The following is a 17689-nucleotide window of genomic DNA, read 5'->3' on the forward strand; positions in this document are numbered from 1 at the left end:
TTTGCGCTGTCTTTCCCATCCACATCGGTATTTGCGCCCTCGTGCAGAGGCTTCTTACTGAAATCATCTGAATTAGATGGCAACCCGCTAGCTGGTCGGCAAGCAGAGCAGCTACTTCCATCAATTACAAAAGCGACAAGCAAAAACCGCTGACAGTGCAGTGTATAAAGAGCTGTCATTAGCAGCTGAAGCGACCCAAATAGGTTGTTTCGGAATGAAACTAATATACTTTGAGCAAGAAAGACAAAACTTTTGATATGCTCGAACAGACATATCATTCAAATGAAACACAATTGGTCGTAGTTAAGACATTCAAGCAAACATTTTTTGCGCATAGGCATTTACTACTACATTGTATCGGTCTATAATAACGAATTTGCGAATGCATCGAAGCATCTTAAGTTACAATTGGAAAGTATCGCATCGAATACAATCAGTGCTGTACGGTCTTGTATTTATATCTCAAATACTTCTTGCCTGAGTATCTTGTATCGTATCGCGATACAACTTGAAAGTATATTTGCCCAGCCCTGGTACATACATTTTAGCACTGCTTAGGTTTACCTAACACGCATAAACTCCAGCGATTCGTTTATGCGCACAATTCCTAATTCGAGTATGCGAAGCTGGCGAATTTTCAGTACTGTTAGTGGACTGTTCTGAGATCTACACGTGTATTAGAGACAGCTGTACGCTTCAAGGCGAAAGCCTTATGTGAATCATCAGACGCTGGCCTAGGAAAACGCGGCGTGCACGCGGCACAGAGTGATCTCAACAGTGACCTTAGAAAAAACAGGGCTCGAGCGGAGAGTTGTACCACACCAGTGCCTGAAACTGCGTTTGAAAAAGCCCCTCTACAGGTCTCATGTCGGGCTCGTAAGGCACGTTAACAGACGTAACAGACATAAGAAGCGACATGGCATCACTCCATGTGAACTGTGTAACGAGGGAAGGGCGTAAATCTTCGCACCCATTAGAAAGGGCTCAGGCATTACTCACCATCATCGACCAGCAAAGTTTGTAGCTACGTAGGTGCGCGCAGCTGCACACTTTGCCTTCCCGACGCGTACTTCGCACAAGTCTGCCAAGCTTTGAAAAAGACAAACAAAAACAAGATTGCTCACATGAGGTGTTCAGAGGATTGATTTAACGCAGGTGGTACGCACTTCCTCGTGACGGCTCATTGGTCTTACGTGAGTGCAGCCAGGCATTTTCGTGCTTGTGCTACAATAGTGCAAACCCTGGCGAATTTTGTTATTTTGTTCGTTAGCTACGGAAAGCCTCACTTGGTAGTATTACCAGTCAGACTTACGCTGTATATGTAAGTCTAAGAATAATAGGCCTTCCAAACATAAAAATTTGCGCTGACATTGTGGGAGCTCTCAAGAGCATCGTTATAATTCGTAAAAAATCTGCTGGCTGACAGACCTCTTCGGAGAGAAAAATATGTTCATTCACGTGCTTCAGTCTATTCGCAGCCTCCCCCTAATCGATCTGGGATATGCAGTTAAGCACAGTCGCAGTGAAATTGTGCGTGTTTCCTTTACTGTTGTAACTTGGGCATGCTGAATATTTAGCCATCAGGTGGCCGCGCTTTCCACCAGGACTCTACCGCATTAAAACCCGAAAAAAAAGGGCACTGTTGATTCACAGTTTGTTCCACTTTGTTCACATTTGTTCATTCTCAATTTTATTCCACTTCACCGCCTGTTTGGTTTCTGCGGCGCTGCCGTTCAGTTTCACGATCAAGGTCCAGCGCCTGCATGAGCAGTTGTTGCGCTATCCGAGGAATATACAAATGCGCTGGTCGTACATGGACGCGTCCATCGAACTGTACAAGCGGATCCTGGTACCCCACTGCAACCTCGCTGGTTGTTTTGAGAACCCGATGGTGTAGCGTATACCGCAACCGCACAACGCGCTGCAATTGTCATTTCGGTCCATTGTACGCCGATTCAAACTTTGCCGATGCCAAGGTGCATTTTCGGGGGAGCGCTGCACTAGCTCCCCGTACCGGTATGCGCGTGTACACATAGAACAACACCTGCGAAGAACCAACCGGACGCGGAACAGACCTCGTTCAAGCCCCTGCGACTATCGGGAGCGCACAAATTTGTCACCGGAACAATGCCCCGGCGACCCATATGCATGGAACACAGTCAGAGTCGCGCAGTGCTGCACATGCCTATAAGAGTAGGTCGAAAAAAAAGAGGGCGCGGGTTACGTCGCATATGCGCATGCCCGAGCAAAAAAGAGTCGCGTGTCTGCTGCGCAGTCATGGCGGAAGTGCCACGAGCGTCTTCGGCGACGTCCTCACCGGGAGGCATGCAGGGGCGCAAAGGGTCGCGGCGCTGCGACGCGACCTCAAAGATGCCGCCGGCTCATTCGGGGGCGCCCTTTGTTTTACTTTCTTTGGCAGGCAGCGCGCCGGAAGTCCTTTTTGATGCAACCATCGGCGACGGATTCAGGGGCACAAAAGGCGGACGATTCGCCCCGCGGATTGCCGGAAGCGTCGACAGCCTCGCCCGGAAGTCCTCCTCACCCCGCGTGGAAGAGGCCGCAATTAGACGCCACAATGAGACGCCCACCTCCTCGGCATATAAGCCATGTGCGTGCTTAATTCAGCCCGAAAGTTGTTGCCCGTTCGTTTCTCGACGACGGACAGCAGCCAGGTTCGAAAGTGTTTTTGTTTGTTTTTCTTCCGAGATGGTTTCGCGCAGCTCTAGCCGTCACTAAAGCGATGGCGGATAGGTACGGACGCGAAGGTCTTGGTTGCCGCGTGCAGAGTAACAGATCTTGCCCTGACGCAAGGTAGACTTTCTCGATGCAAGGAAAAGAACGACGCAGTCGCTGTCGCCTCGTCTTGTTTGCGGCGAAACGTTTAGCTCGGAGTTGCGACACAGGTGCGAGCGGCGGCAACAAGTTGCTCGTGAGACACAAGGATGCGTTTTGCTTGGCTACGTGCTGATACCTTCTCTCTCTCGACGCAATCACGCGCGTAATCGGTGGCTGCTTTAAAGCCGAGTTACTATGAAGAAAAGCGATGTAGAGGCAAAGAAAAAAACGCATACGTCGGGGTTGTGCAAAGATGTGACGAAGCGATTTCTTCCGCTATGTCACAACACACCTCCGCCCTTGACACCACCATTTGAGACGCTTCGGAATACCAGTATTTCCACATTTGTCGGCGCTCACTGAGCGCTGATAACTCCTGGATCGAAGACAAACAAAGATCGTTGACTAGCGTTGGGTAAAATTACCTTTCGTTTCATCGTACTAACAAATGAAAGCAACACCTCGAATCATTCCCCTCCTTTCGTCCTCGCATGTAAATGTGACTTTTCTCCAATTCTTGTCATTTCTTTCTCCTCGCTCTGTCCTTAGGGCCTGTTCTTCCTCTTCGTTCCCGCTATATACACCATACACCATAGGCAGCACAGTGGAGCGTTTACTGAAAACGTGCATTCGCCGCGCTACCTTAAATAGAGAGCAAAACGAGATAGATATAAAGTCCACGAAGTAATCCTTGCACTTCTTTTTTTTTCCAAGTAAAGCTCCAATACGGGATCGTATTGGAGCCTTAATTCGCACACGTCAGGAATGCGCCCTGTGTGCTAAACCGGTAAAGACGCCCTACCGAAGCTTGTACATTTTAAACGGGCGAGCGTAGCTCATTGATGACGCTTTCATTATCGTGTCTGATGTATGCGCCGCGCAAGCACCCAAAAATTCCGAACGAGTCCGCTAACGATTCTTATGAAGGCACATGCATGACATGTGTGTGCGTCCAACACTTCATTCTCGTCACTCGCTTGCCTCTTACACAGCGCCGCTAGATATTACCACGTTTCCCCCGGAAAACGTCAGGCACAAAAAAAAAAAACGCAGCATTAGCAGATGTGCCACGCCGAAGTGCGACTGGATTACTTGTGCGCATGATCAGCTAAATGACGCTAGAACGACGTCGACAGACAGACTGGCCAACACAAATGGCCACATGTGTTGTTACATTAAGCTCCAGGCATGGTTCTACATGGCAAATTCACGACCTTATCATGAACCATGCCGTAGGGAAGGAAGGGGTCCTTCGGATTAAGCCGTCAAGGCTGATTGGTAGGCAATGTTAGGCCGCTGTGACGCATGCACATCGGCGTCGTTCTTATTTCCTTCTCAATATGCGCTTGTTTCGTTAAAGGCCAACACCGGCGATTTTTTGCCATGTCAAAGTAATGGTGCTTTTATGTTCCTGAGACGCTCCTGTTACGGGCCCGATAGCAGAAATACTCGGCAAATTGGAGAATAATTTTAAATAAGCAAAAAAGCGCAACACCGAAACCGAAACCCAACCGAGTGTACTGTCTACGTATGACGTAGACGTTGTTACGAACGAACCGGAAGTCGTGCAAGGCATGCCGGTCACGCCGGCGCGGAGTATGAAAACTGTGACAGCCGGGACGACCAGCGAAGCGCCGGCCAAACCAACGCTGTCTGTCGCCTTGTGCACAGCAGACGCTCGCTGTAGCGGCCTAAGCGCCGAAGTTGACGGTGCCCTCGGCTGCGTCACTTCCGCCGCCTTGCCAACACTGACGTCACAGACGCAATGTTGCCAATAATTGTGGGAAGCCAGGAGGGCGTTTGCAGACAATCTTCAAAATTCATTTGCAAACAATCTGCGCATGTCTCAAGCGTGTAATTTGGCATAAATGACGGAAACGTGCAAAGGAACGTACCCAGCGAATTTCACTGAGATCCATCGACCTCGAAAAATCGCCGGAGTTGGCCTTTAACGCCCTCTGCATTACCGCATAACCAAAATGCATGACGCTTGAATACACCCATGCAAGGAAGCACTTTAGTGGATGCCTTTGTCTCGACATGAACGACCACACTAAGCATGCCTCGTGCGCTTTTTCCTGTCCCCTCGCCCCCGTTTGCACTATACAAAAACTGCTAAAAATGAAGAGCCTGTGCTTTATTCCAGACAATGAGGCTTGTGTGCGTCATTAGCGTGCACCTCCGTGGAATCAAATTTAAAATGCAGATTGTGCAGCTGTCATTTTTCAAGGTGACGACCATTATCGTCGACGGCATTATCATCATCATTCTGGTACCTCAAGTCAATAGTTTTTAAAGCCATTGAGGCTTGTATCGTATCGTATCTACACGTCTGGTTGCAACTAGTGCTATTTTGTTTGACTACCTGGCTTTCTTCTCTTCTCTCAAATGAATACCGTAAGGTAAGTACACGGTGTACACGGCAAATTAAGGTGCACGTTGCAGTATATAAAGGTTACCGCTACGCTTTCTAACTAAAAAAAAAAAAGTTATTCTTTTGGATAGCTTCTTTTTTAGCTTGTCGGTAGACGTTGTTTCTAGTAAAACTTATGGGAGCAATATATATTGCACTATACGAGATACTTGGGCTAGTTGGTGGTAAATCAGTACGTAAGAAAAACAGCGCTAATAAACACAAGGACCAGGAAAGACGCCTGTGTCGTGTCTTTCCTGGTCCGTATCTTTATTAGCGCTGTTGTTCTTACGTAATGCAATATATATAGGTCAACGCATGTCACGTTTGACTCCTGGCAAGGGGCATTCACGCGCACGTATGCACCCCGCAAAATCTCACCCTTCGATAGATGATCACATTAGGCACTGCCAATAGCATTCAAATTTACGCAGCCCATCACTTTTAAACCACGCACGCGTGCCCGTTACTTTCACAAGTGAATATTTACGCTTTCACAGACGCTTTTGAACGTGAGCTGGCTATAAGAAAATCACATCTGATGGGAAACAGGCACCGCCGTTGATTAAGTGACAAAAATGATTGCCGCTTCAGGAGCCTACGCATGTGCACATATTCTAATTCCTGTCAACCGCGTAGAATTTTATAATTTGACTACACTGCTCGGTGTAGCCAGAAATGTCAACATCGAAGAATAGACTTGTCGGTGTGGAAAAGGCGCGGTGACGTATGATTTACAACCTCAGGTAATTGATACAACAGATATGGTATCATCCGGCTGAAGAAAAAATATAAGCAGAGCTCTTCTTTAATACTTAACCGAGTGGTCGTTTGAGAGCATTTGGGCTTTGCTACGAAGGTGGTGAAAACTAGCTTTAAAGCTGTCTTTCCAGAACCACCGCTTAAATGGAGATTGAACGAAAATATGAACATTCTACTCTGAAGGCCCGACTTTTCCGATAAACACAGTTTATGGCACATATTTTTGAACACTTGGATGCATTTTTGGAGGATTGTCGGCGCGCAGCGGCTGCACGCCAGCGCGATCCGTGACGTCAAAGCGCATGTGTTCCTGTCCTGCTACTTCCCTTTTTCCTCGTCTCCTTTACATCGCACTCCCCCCGTTCCACAATGGCGCTACGACGCGCCCGACTCCTGAGGGGCTTCACCACACACGGGAGCATTGTTCGCTGCCGGTGCCGTTCGTAGTGGTTCTAGGAACCGTAGTGGGAGCTGAACGGGTTGAGAGACGCAGGCGACGGCTGGCATTGTTGACACGCACATTTGCGGTGACGTTAAACTTCTTCTCCTCTAGTTCACGGCGTGGCCGCTAACCGCGGCAGGTTGTAGCAGCGAAATTTTGTTTGTGACTTTTTTACTCTAATTTGTAGCCTTGTGTTTGGTAATGCCGAAATTGAATGGTAAACGCTCTAACGTATCGTATAATTAATGCTAGCGTCGTTAATTGTGAGCAATTTTAGCACACTTCAAAACGCCCGCCTATAAGCGTAAGAAACTAGCGCCCCACAACGGGGGAGCGCCCGTGCACTCAAGCATCGGTGACGCTGAACCCGCAGTTTTCAAATCGGGGGACCCGTGTGCCGTGAAGGACGAAACGACGTGGGTGCTTTGAGCGTGACCCCCTCAGGAAAAAGAAAATAATTCCTGGCGTAAGCAGCCAAAACCAGCTTGAGAGCAGCCCGACAACAAAGCGAAGGGGCGAGGAACAACAGTCCTCGTTGGGTGCCAGTCGCGGTTTCGTGTGCGCCCCGTGAATGTTGCGCGACGTCGACAATACTCGCTTTTTTTTGTGGAACGTCACAAGGGGCCTCTGTCTACGTCATACTAGTGGGGATGTCTCGAGGTGCTGAAAACTCAGATGAGCACTCGCACTTACTTTAAAACCAAATTAAAATATCCTAAAGGCAACGTTCGTCAGTCATAATCGGTCAGAAGTGTTCACGCATGCAGGACTATCATACAACACAAGCATCTCGAGTTTCTAAATTTGGTGTCAGGGGTCCTTTAAATTCATTATTTCCCGCTATTCTGTCTGAAATGAAGGCTGTGTCTACCGATTTCAATATTCGTTTATTCGTTTATTAGTACCTCAAGGGTCTCGAGGGACATTACATGAGGGGTGGGCAAGAAAACATGATAGATAAAAAGAAAGCAAAAAAGCAAAAACAGCACCAGCAATAACCAAAAAAAGAAAAGAAAAACAGCAGTAGATCCCATTTACAAGGATGAAATATGGCTTTTTACTGCAGTTTTAAATTGGGCAAACTGGGATCACATGGCGATGTGGGCGGGAAGGTAGTTCCAGTCTTGCGCAGTCTGCAGGAAAAATGACTTCTGGAATGTCTTTGTTTTAGAACGTACGGGATAGACGGCGTTGGGGTGAGAATGGCGCGATGTCCGATGTGCAGGTCTGATGAATGCATTGCCTGGTGGCAAGGAATGGATGAACTTATGATACAGGCACAAACGTGAAACTTTACGGCGAGTGGCAAGATGAGGAAGATTAAGTTGAGATTTGACTGCTGACACACTAATGTTAGTCGAGTAATTCGCGATAATGAATCTGGAAGCACGGTTCTGGATGGATTCGAGCATAGCAGAAAGGTTAGCTTGATGAGGATCAAAAATGGCTTTAGCATACTCAAGTTTAGGCCTTACGAGTGTTTTATAAGCTATTAGTTTCGTAGAAGAAGGTGCCGAGGCAAGGTTGTGACGAAGGTATCCGAGAACTCGATTAGCAGAGTTAGTAATGCTAATGATGTGTAGTGTCCATGTTAAATCAGATGAGATATGAACACCTAAGTATTTGGTAGTGTTAGCAGCGGCTACGGGGTAATTGTGTAGAGTGTGAGTGTTAGCGATGTAGTCTTTACGTCGATGAAAAGTTATTACAAATGTTTTCTTAATATTTAGATACATTAACCAGTATTTACACCATTCCTGTATAGTGTTAAGATCTGTCTCTAAAACGGAAGAATGTAATATATTAGTTACAGCGTGATACAGCACGCAATCATCAGCGAATATTATAATATAAGAGTTGATGTTACGTGGCAAGTCGTTAATGTAAATTGAAAGGAGGAGGGGGCCTAGTACCGTACCTTACGGAACGCCAGAGTGAACACGAGAGAGGGGAGATTCGCAGGAGTTAGCAACAACAAACTGCCTGCGATGGGTTAGGAATTCGCGAATCCAGTTGAGCATATATGGTTAAAGCAGCGCAAAAAGTACACACCAAGAAAGGAGACACAACCATAATCTAACCTTACCAGCAAGCCCAGTTGTCGACCTTGCTAGCAATTGCAGCACCCAATCTTTCAGTTTGGGTGAAAATCTCGGCTGCAGAAACTTTGATCAGTGTCCCTTTCGGCTGCAGCAGCAACACTTAAAGCGCTGTCTCGCATGTACTTTGCTGCACTCTCCGATGCGCATGAAATTGCCGCGAGAATATCTATTTGCTCATAGTTGAGAGGTTATTACGTGCCAAAAATAAGGTTTGTCAGCGAAGGTCGGTGGTTTTATAAACAAGATAGCAAAGCTCTTCTTCAGCAATTGTGCGACACACGCAGCCGCGTTTTGCGCTGTCAGGAACTACCCCAAGAAGGCTGCCCGTAAATAGCGTAGAGACGGTACGTCCTCGTGCAGTACATAATAGCAGTAATACATGCACTCAATAACAACGTTTGCAAAGCCGCATGTAGACTGCTGGTTCCCAGGGGCACCGATATGACAGCCTCGAAACATGAAGCAAAAACAAGTTAAGTCAGCCGTGCATAGGATCGAATCGCTGCCCTTGCAACTGATTTCGTGCTTTGGGTACGTCCCTTATATTGACGGTCGCTTCGAGGCACGTTATCACTGCGAGTACAGGATGCACCCTCAGCGTTGATCACACGCATGCATATGTCGCCAGTCGCGGACAAAGACGATATCGTTCGTCGAATCTACCAGAAAAGCACGCACTAAATACCAACAAAAGACACTTTCACTCTCTGCCTCGGAGTCGGAAAGCTGGAGAGAAGTGCGTTTCTGTATCAGGAGGAGGCATAGGGCAAGACGAGGTCACGAGATACGCTCTTTTTTTTTTTTTAAGGGACTCGGCCACAAAAGGAACTCCAGGAGGAGCGCCGCAAGGCCGCGCGTGCGTGGGGCTGTATGGGAGATAGCGAACCGGCACAGCGGCGAGAGTCCGCGCGGCGACAAGGGCTGGAAACGGCGATGCGCGACGAGGCAGTCACGGTACGACGATTACTGCGGCGGCATTGATTGCTGCCCGGGCGCTGCGTGTAGCCGGCGCTTTCACTCGCATCCCGAGCCTTACCACGCACTCGGCCGACGAAACCAGCGCCGGTTGGGCCCACCCGACGCGCTGCTTGTTTCTTTTTTTGTGTGTGTGTGTGTTAGGCCGGACGGTCGCAGTGGTGGTTAGAACTCTGAGGAGAAGCCTCAGTAGGTTCACAGCAGAATTTATGAGCACGGACAAGCATCTGTGTAGGCAACAAAAGGCGCTCGGGTGGGGAGAAGACGTCTCGATACGAGCGTCCTTGCCGAAATCAGCACGAGGTTGCGCAGCACCGGCGAGCCGGTAGTGCGTTTGTCCACCTAACGAGTTGTCGTATATGTCCTGGCGCCACTTGCATCAATCTATGATGCAGCTCATTCCGGCACGCACGCCCACTGGCTTGTTACAGCATGGAGGAACGTCCGCTACTCGCAATTCATGTGTTTCCGCTTCCAGACATGCGCCGACATTTCATAAGCTTCACCTTCACCGCACACATTTATTTTAGAGAAAGTGTGTTCGCGGGAAATAGTTGCACCATGTCAACGTTCGTACGGGTAGTTCAATCCAGATACAAAATCTGGAAATTACAAAGTAAGCTTGCGAACATAAAATAACAGTGGGATTTCAACTGGGCTACATAACCCCCACGTTTGAACTGCTGTTATACAAACTACCGTTAAGAGGCTGCATAGGAAGCAAGATATCGTATGCAAAACGAACGCCTTGTCCTCTAGTCTGTGTAAGACAGATGAAAAAAAAAAACTTAACTATTCTGTTTGTCGTTTTTATAGCTCCACTCTTCCTAACCATCGAACACCCATGGTGCCTGAACGTTCTTATTCTCTGCTTCTGTCGTTAGCACACTGTTCAGTAAATATGTTAAAATATTTCCGGCATCGCGTTCAAGTCTACGGGCGTCCACTTCTAAAAAACGTTGCTTCTTTCTGTCGTGCTGAGTGGGCAATGGGGGGAATCAACGCGGGTACCGGTAAGGAAAATCGGTAAAAATATCAGTGACTAAACGCATTCGTAAATAGCCTATGGTTCCAAAAGGCTGCAACGTCATAACGCGAAAACACACAACTCGTGCATATGTACTGGAGTGGCTATCGTTGGTGCATGGAAAACAGCGCGCAAAAAATAGCTGAGGAACGTAAAGGGTAAAAGCAAAAAAGAAAAAGCTTCGGGTGCATGATGAGGAAACGACAGCTGGTCCAAATCACTCTGCGGATGCCCTCACACTACGGCGTCCTTCGTTGCACATGGAATGAATGCTGCTTCGGGAGAGCAAACCCCTCTTATTTATTATTTTACTCGCTTTTTTCAGCGAATACTAATGTCAACAGGTACTGTGCTTCAAGTTTTATGCATTCCACTTTTAATATAAGGACGCAGGCACGGTGTAAGGCCACGCAAGCTTCTTGAGAATCCGTTAAAGAATGCATAGCTCGTCTCTGTCTCCTAAACATTTTCCGGCGCCCCAGCAGCCTGTTGCTTCGAATGATGAGCGCACCCGCGAGTACTCAGTCCCTGAATACGTATAGTTAAAGTCGGTCCCTGCCCGCTTCCTTCCATCGTGACCTGCAGGGCACGTTAGATGAGAGGCCACACAAAGCACTCTGTGTTTATAGACTGCGAAACCGCGCGAACGAAATAGAATCTGCTTTGGAATAGAGTCAAAACCGTTGAGCTACGCGTTGACGAGTTCTGTTTCTGCCGTCGCACTGAACGGGGCCCCATAACGCGGGTGCAATTAAACATTCACTCTGTAGTTGTAATACTAACCTTTTGCATTCGCGTATATGAACACAAATGTTTGGAGAGCACTACGCACGGCCGCACGCACTGCGCGGCATTGCAGACCCGCACTTTGCATTGCTTTGCTCATTAAGAGGTGTGCTATATCGCAAGCAAGGAAGGGTATCAGGATGCACAGTCAAGGTAACGAAAGCTGTTCAGTGCCCTGGATGGTGAGCTTCAACGCGGAACTGAATTGGGAAAATTTTTTCGAACGCTACAGCTAGCAACTTGCGAGAAACGGGCCGACTGGCCTTCTCCTGCCTGTTATAAGCAACGTCCATGGTTCTGCCAGAAGGAATGCTTGTAAGGAGAGAAGATCTTAGTCACTTCGGCTCGGTATTAGTGTCGCGGCTCCTCTTTATTTTCATATGCTTACACCTCACCTCCCTGGAGAGCTGCACTGCTCTCACTCAAACCTCGAAGACCAACTGGCATCGGGTTACCTAGCGGGACAGGTAAAAACGGCTGCCAGGGGCCGAATTCACAAAACGTGTCTTTTGTAAACGCGGTTTTCCCATCGGTGAGCAGGCTTCGCTATTGTACCGCATTGTGATTCGCTGAAATATCGTCAACGGAAATGGTTACCGTTCCTTTTTCTGATTACGTGCGCAGGTACCCCCAGGCTAGGGATTCTTCCCACTGAGGAAATTCACCCGACGTAATTTCAATGAGATCTCTTTCTACTTGAACACTCAGCACAATTTCAATCAAATACATTTAACAATGCAATTGGTTTCCCCTCCGATATTGTGGGAACGCTTACCTTGATTCTTGAACCACGGTTCCGTTCTGTTAGGTGGCGGCAGCGGGAAGGGAAGCAGCAGCCCCGGTGGGTCCGTGTCTCCCAGGCTCACCTCAAGGGTGGCCCTCCGCGTCGACATGGGCGTTGTCGTTTGCGACAGCGTCGAAGGTGCCGTCGTCCCGGACGAAGTGCTGCTCACTACCTCCGTGGATCCGCTCCCCTCAGTGACCTGAGACCAAAGGTTAGGCCCACGCGCCGTCTGAGTTCGCGTTAATGTAGTTTGCGAATAAACATGCGCTGAGTGCAATAAACTAGCCGGTCTTTAAAGAAGGAGGAGGAGGAAGGAAATGAAGGAAAGGCAGGGAGGTTAACCAGACGCGCGTCCGGTTTGCTACCCTACGCTGGGGGGAAGGGATGAAGGGATTAAAAGAAAGAAAGAAGAGGGAAGAAGGCACTGTCAGGGTACATATTAAGCATTCGCTGCTGTTTTTAAAATCGACCGGCTTAAACGACCGCTTGTAGGCATTCAATGGACAGGTGCATATGTAGCCGGTCTTTAAAGAAACCCGGTGCAGGATAATGCCAAAACGCACACTACAACCGCGGGAAGCAGCAATAAAACGCTATGGGAGAGTTCTGAGCGGCCACCACGCTAATCGCTGTCGCGAGTGAGTGAGTAACAACTTTATTAGTCGAAGGGGTGAGGGGTAAGGGGAGGCTAAGCCACGAAGGCTGCCAGGCTGTGCTTCTCGATGACTTCTTCCGCTCGTTTCAGGACCCGTGTCTGGATGTCTCTGTCGTTGCTGGAGAGAAGGGCCTCCCATTGTTCCTCGGTGGGGGGTGAGCAAAGGAGGTCGGCGGGCGGGGAATCCTCCGGGCAGCCCCAGAGGATGTGGTTCAACGAGGCAACGTTGCCGCACAGGCAGCAGCGTGGATCGATGGCACCTGGGTGCATGTATGAAAATACGAGGGGGCACGGGAAGGTGCGGGTCTGTAGGCGACGCCAGGCGATCTCGGACCGCTTGGGAAGGCTGCTGTGAGGATGTGAATAGAAATATCGCTCGAGGCGATAGTGCTGAGTGATGTCGTGGTAGGTGACCAGGGGCTCCGGCACCAGGGCGTCCGACTCTGAGTGGCCCACCGCTCGGTCGACGAATCCTCGAGCGCGTTGGTGAGCTGTCTCGTTCTGTCGCGAAGTCACCACGCTATAGTTGTTCGCGATGGATCACGTTGGTATGACTGACTTGTCTGGCAAAGTGAATTTGCCTCGTTGCAGGGGTTCATTGCCGTTTGTCGATAGCATTTGTTCTACAATAAGTGCACTCATTGATTATCATGTGTGCTTTTATGTTTTGTAAATGTCGTCATTCTGCTGCTGCTGCTGCTCCTGCTGCTATATGGTTGGCATGGCCCAGCCAGCCAAGCTTTATCGTTCGCCGTGTGCCCTTGGACAATTTCAATGTTGTCCTAAAGAAAGACAGAAAGAAATTTATTGCATTGTCGTAGCTCGGAGCTGCAACTTTCAGCGAAAGTGCGGCATTCCGGGGAAATGTGCCGGGGGATGGGACTATATGCCGTTCCTCTCACCCGGACCGCAGATACCAGGAAAGCACGTCATCACAAATGAGTGGCTGCGAAAGGACTGTATATCGCCGGTCCTCAGACATTCCTTCCGGCCTGTTCGAAAGGCTTGAAAGACGTGTCGCGCAAGAAAAGATGGATAAACAATGACATACCTGCTTAGAGCGTACCTCAATGATGACAGTGCCAGAACATTTGGCAGTGTGACGCTACATTGAGTGAATCCCGGTTTATACTCTCTCAGGTAAAACTATCGTGAAAACGCCCAATAATGACAGACTAACGGCGGTAACCGGTTAGCTGGACTAAATGTTTCTACATAGGTAGCGTTTTATTTTCTTTTACTTACCTCAAACATTTAAACAAGAAAAAAAAATCTACAACACTTTCTGGAATTGCGTCACTACGGATGAAAACTTTGACAGCAAAAAAATCAATTGCAAGAGGTATTCATTATTAAATTACTTAATTTGTTTAATTAGTTACCTACTTAGTTACTAGCTTTATAGCGCATTATTTACTGAAAAGTTGAAGGAAATCGTCGTAAATATCTAGTTACGTACTGCATGTTTCAAAATGTTCAAAAGCATTAATATAATCACATTAGTTGTTTAATTTGTCTGATTACGCATTCGCCGCAAAGCGCGACTCGCAATGCAGTCCAACTCTGGCGGTGGCTTAAAATAATACTTCGTCATACCGCAGGATAAAGCGGCCTGTCTCGCACATGCTGCTGTGAAGTGAATTAGAGTAATCGGAGCGTCGCGAAAAGCGCAAATCATATAACAACGACGTTGGAATAAGGTATGACTCTTTATATTTTCTGTCTCTTGGGGACCGGAAGTTTGACTTAAATATATAAAGTTCGAGATCGTCGAAATTGTGACCTGCTACATTAAAATGCTGTGCCACTGCTTCCGGTAATTTCTTCGCGGTGTCCACACGATGCCGGTTTAGTCTAACATGATCAGGCTGTCCTAAAGAACTTATGCAGAGCACGATGTCTTCAAACAACTCGCAAACAGAAAGGACATTGCTATAAAACCTGCGGACAAGCCTGCTAGTATAGTAATCTGGCCTATGGAAAAATATAAAAAGTGAAGCTATCAGCCAACTCAGCAAGAATACCCACTACCGAAAATTAACCTCCGACCGGACTCAAGAATATAGTAACCGCATAAAACATACAATAACAGATTCTCTAGCCAGGGAATAAATCACACCCTCCGCGTACCGGTTCTTGATGCCTAAAAACAATTAATCAGGCCGCTTCTACCTACTTCCGAAGATTCAGAAGGTTTCCATAAATGAACTACTTATGGCGCAAATCCCAGGCAAACCTAGAGTATCCAACAACGATACACCTACTGAGCCACTATCAAAATTTCTAAATCATCATTTATCTAAAATACCATCTAACCTACCATAATTTGTTCAAGATACACCTCACTTCCTTCGAATAACAGATTCCATTAACGAAACGCAGACACTCTCAAATCGCGCCGTTCTGGTAACATTAGGTGTCTGCTCCTTGTATGCGAATATACCTATCACTGAAGGGATTGAAGCGGCCTCAAAATCACTCATACAAAACAAGCAAAGAGATAATGCTTAAGTTCACCTCTCATTACTAAAATTAGTCCTCACGCTTAATTATTTTGAATTTGGTTCGTCCTACTACCTGCAACCTTCGGCACTAGTACGGGAACCCCTGTTGCGCCAACATACGCCAACATTTTTATGGGACAGTTAGAGTCAGAGCTGTTGAAATCATATCCAGTAAAGCCTTCCACCTGTCTCCGCTACATAGACCACATATTTTATGGCAACATGGCATAAGCGCACTGAACGCATTCATTGACCATTGTAACAAATTTCACCCTAATATTAAATTTACCATGCACCATTCGTCCAGTGAAATTAACTTCTTAGAACCGACGGTATCTATTGGAACAGGGAAATGAAAGATGACGCTCTACAGAAAACCAACAGATAGCCAACAATACCTAGACTACACTTGTCATCACATGCGACACTGCAAACGAGGGATATTTGTCAGACAGGCGAGGCCTATATAAGAAGGACCTGTAGCGACGATGGTGACTGCGATCACCACTTAAGCTACCCGAAGGAAACATTAGTTGACAGAAATTACCCGCATGATGCTCTAAACAAGGTCTTCAACGAAGCATGTCAACTAGATAGGAAATCATCACTAGCTCAAAGGGCCCCCGTAGCACAGCTCAATATTCGGCAGCATTTATAACCAAATACTCAAACGCGCTCCCAACATAAATAATTTCCTCCGCAAGCATTATCCAACATTAGCAAGCAACGAGCGCCTTAGACAAGCGTTTCATGATCCCAAAGGTCGTGTATCGCCGCAATAGGAACTTTAGGGACATGTTAGTGCATGCAAAAGCAAATCCTCATTCTACTGCCCACATAAGTCCTTGTTCTCCGCCAAGATGTAAGACTTGCAAACACCTTCAAGATGACGTTATAGTTAAAATCGAAGTGATTGCGTCCATCATATAAAACATAGCTTTACATGAACTAGCTTCAAACGTTATCTAAATGATCAAATGTTCGTATTGTCACAAGCAGTACATTAGCGAAACAGGACATCGCGTGGACACGGCGAAGAAATTACAGAAAGCAGTGGCACAGAATTTTAATGTAGCAGGTCACAATTGCGAAGATCTCACACTTTATATACTTCAGTAAAACTTCCGGTCCCCAAGAGACAGAAAATATAAAGAAACACACCTTATTAGCAAGTTTAATACCCTCCAGGCAGCAGATACAAACGCAGAAAAAGAGGCACTGCGGCACGAAATAGACGCACGCGATGTAGGAAGGCAACGGGAAGAGAGAAGGCAGGGAGGTTGACCAGGAAAGCTTCCGGTTGGCTACCCTAAAATTGGGGGAGGGGAATAAATAGGTGAGAGAGAGAAGGGAAGAGAGTAAAAAAAGAGAGAGAGCCAGTGAATTCACTGCAGCATGCGGAACTGCACCGCAAGTCAGGAAACACCTTGCACGTGTACTGCGCTTCAGTGAATTGACCTTGAAGTGGAGCTCGTACACGACTATCGCAACCTATATCATCCAGTTGAAACGACGAATAGGATAACGCTTCTGGGTTATATCGAAAGCCACCTGGACAGCCGGTTTAGCCGCCGACGCGATGTGTGATGCAGCAGAGCCAGAACGGCCGGCGTTTCTATTGGACCGCTATCGGCGAGCGATGGGCCGTTCGAAGCGCCCAACGGGCCGTGAGAAAGCCCCTTCCGCGGTCCGCTGAACTTGGCCCCCGCTGTTGGCGGCGTCACCCTTGAACGTTCACGCGCCTCGTTAAACGGAACAAAAAGCAAAAATACTTCCGCCGCAGGAAACGAGTCTCTGCGCTTGTGCATTACTTATGGCAGAGCGCGAAAAACGCCTGTTTACATCTACGGGCACAATCATTACTTTTTATTAAGCCTCTGCGCGCTACTACAGACACCTTGCGCTGAAGATTTCTTCCACGGTTGACAATAGCCTCAGGAACACGTAAGCCAGCGTATGGTGGAAAGAAAATTGGAGGGATTCGATGCAAATTCATCGTGAAACTTGAAATCGCTCGGCACAAGGGAAGAGTTGCCAATGCTTTCCGATTGCACACGTTCCGCCTTACTTGGACACGATCTAAATGCGTGAAAATCGCTACACTTGAGCTTGGCTAAAGCTCGGCGTCCAACTATCTAACCATGAAGCATAGTTTATCGGCATCTGGAATGCCAGAAATTGCTGGGGTTTTACGTCCCGAAACCACGATATGATTATTAGAGAAGCCGTATTGGATGGCTCCGGAAATTTCGACCAACTGGGGTTCTTTAACGTGCTCCTAAATCTAAACACACGGGCCCCTATCATGTTGCCTTCATCGAAAAGCGGCCGCCGGGATTCGATCCCGCGGCAGCAGTGAGGCACCACTAGACCACTGCGGCGGGTGACATACGACATTTTCTTC

At 47.7% G+C, this 17689-nt stretch overlaps 1 protein-coding gene across 1 annotated transcript in view; it reads right to left on the reverse strand.

The window, feature by feature from the left end:
* The window catches only part of LOC119382427 (cubilin), a 126283-nt gene extending 113999 nt beyond the window's left edge, over positions 1–12284 (reverse strand). The window contains exon 1 of the mRNA XM_049413133.1: positions 12118–12284. Coding sequence (XP_049269090.1) covers positions 12118–12235 — 118 coding nt within the window. The 5' untranslated portion in view covers positions 12236–12284. The remainder of the gene's footprint in view (positions 1–12117) is intronic.
* Between the last annotated feature and the right edge of the window lie 5405 nt (positions 12285–17689).

Source organism: Rhipicephalus sanguineus, chromosome 1, assembly GCF_013339695.2.
Source record: "Rhipicephalus sanguineus isolate Rsan-2018 chromosome 1, BIME_Rsan_1.4, whole genome shotgun sequence".
Classification (NCBI taxonomy): domain Eukaryota; kingdom Metazoa; phylum Arthropoda; class Arachnida; order Ixodida; family Ixodidae; genus Rhipicephalus; species Rhipicephalus sanguineus.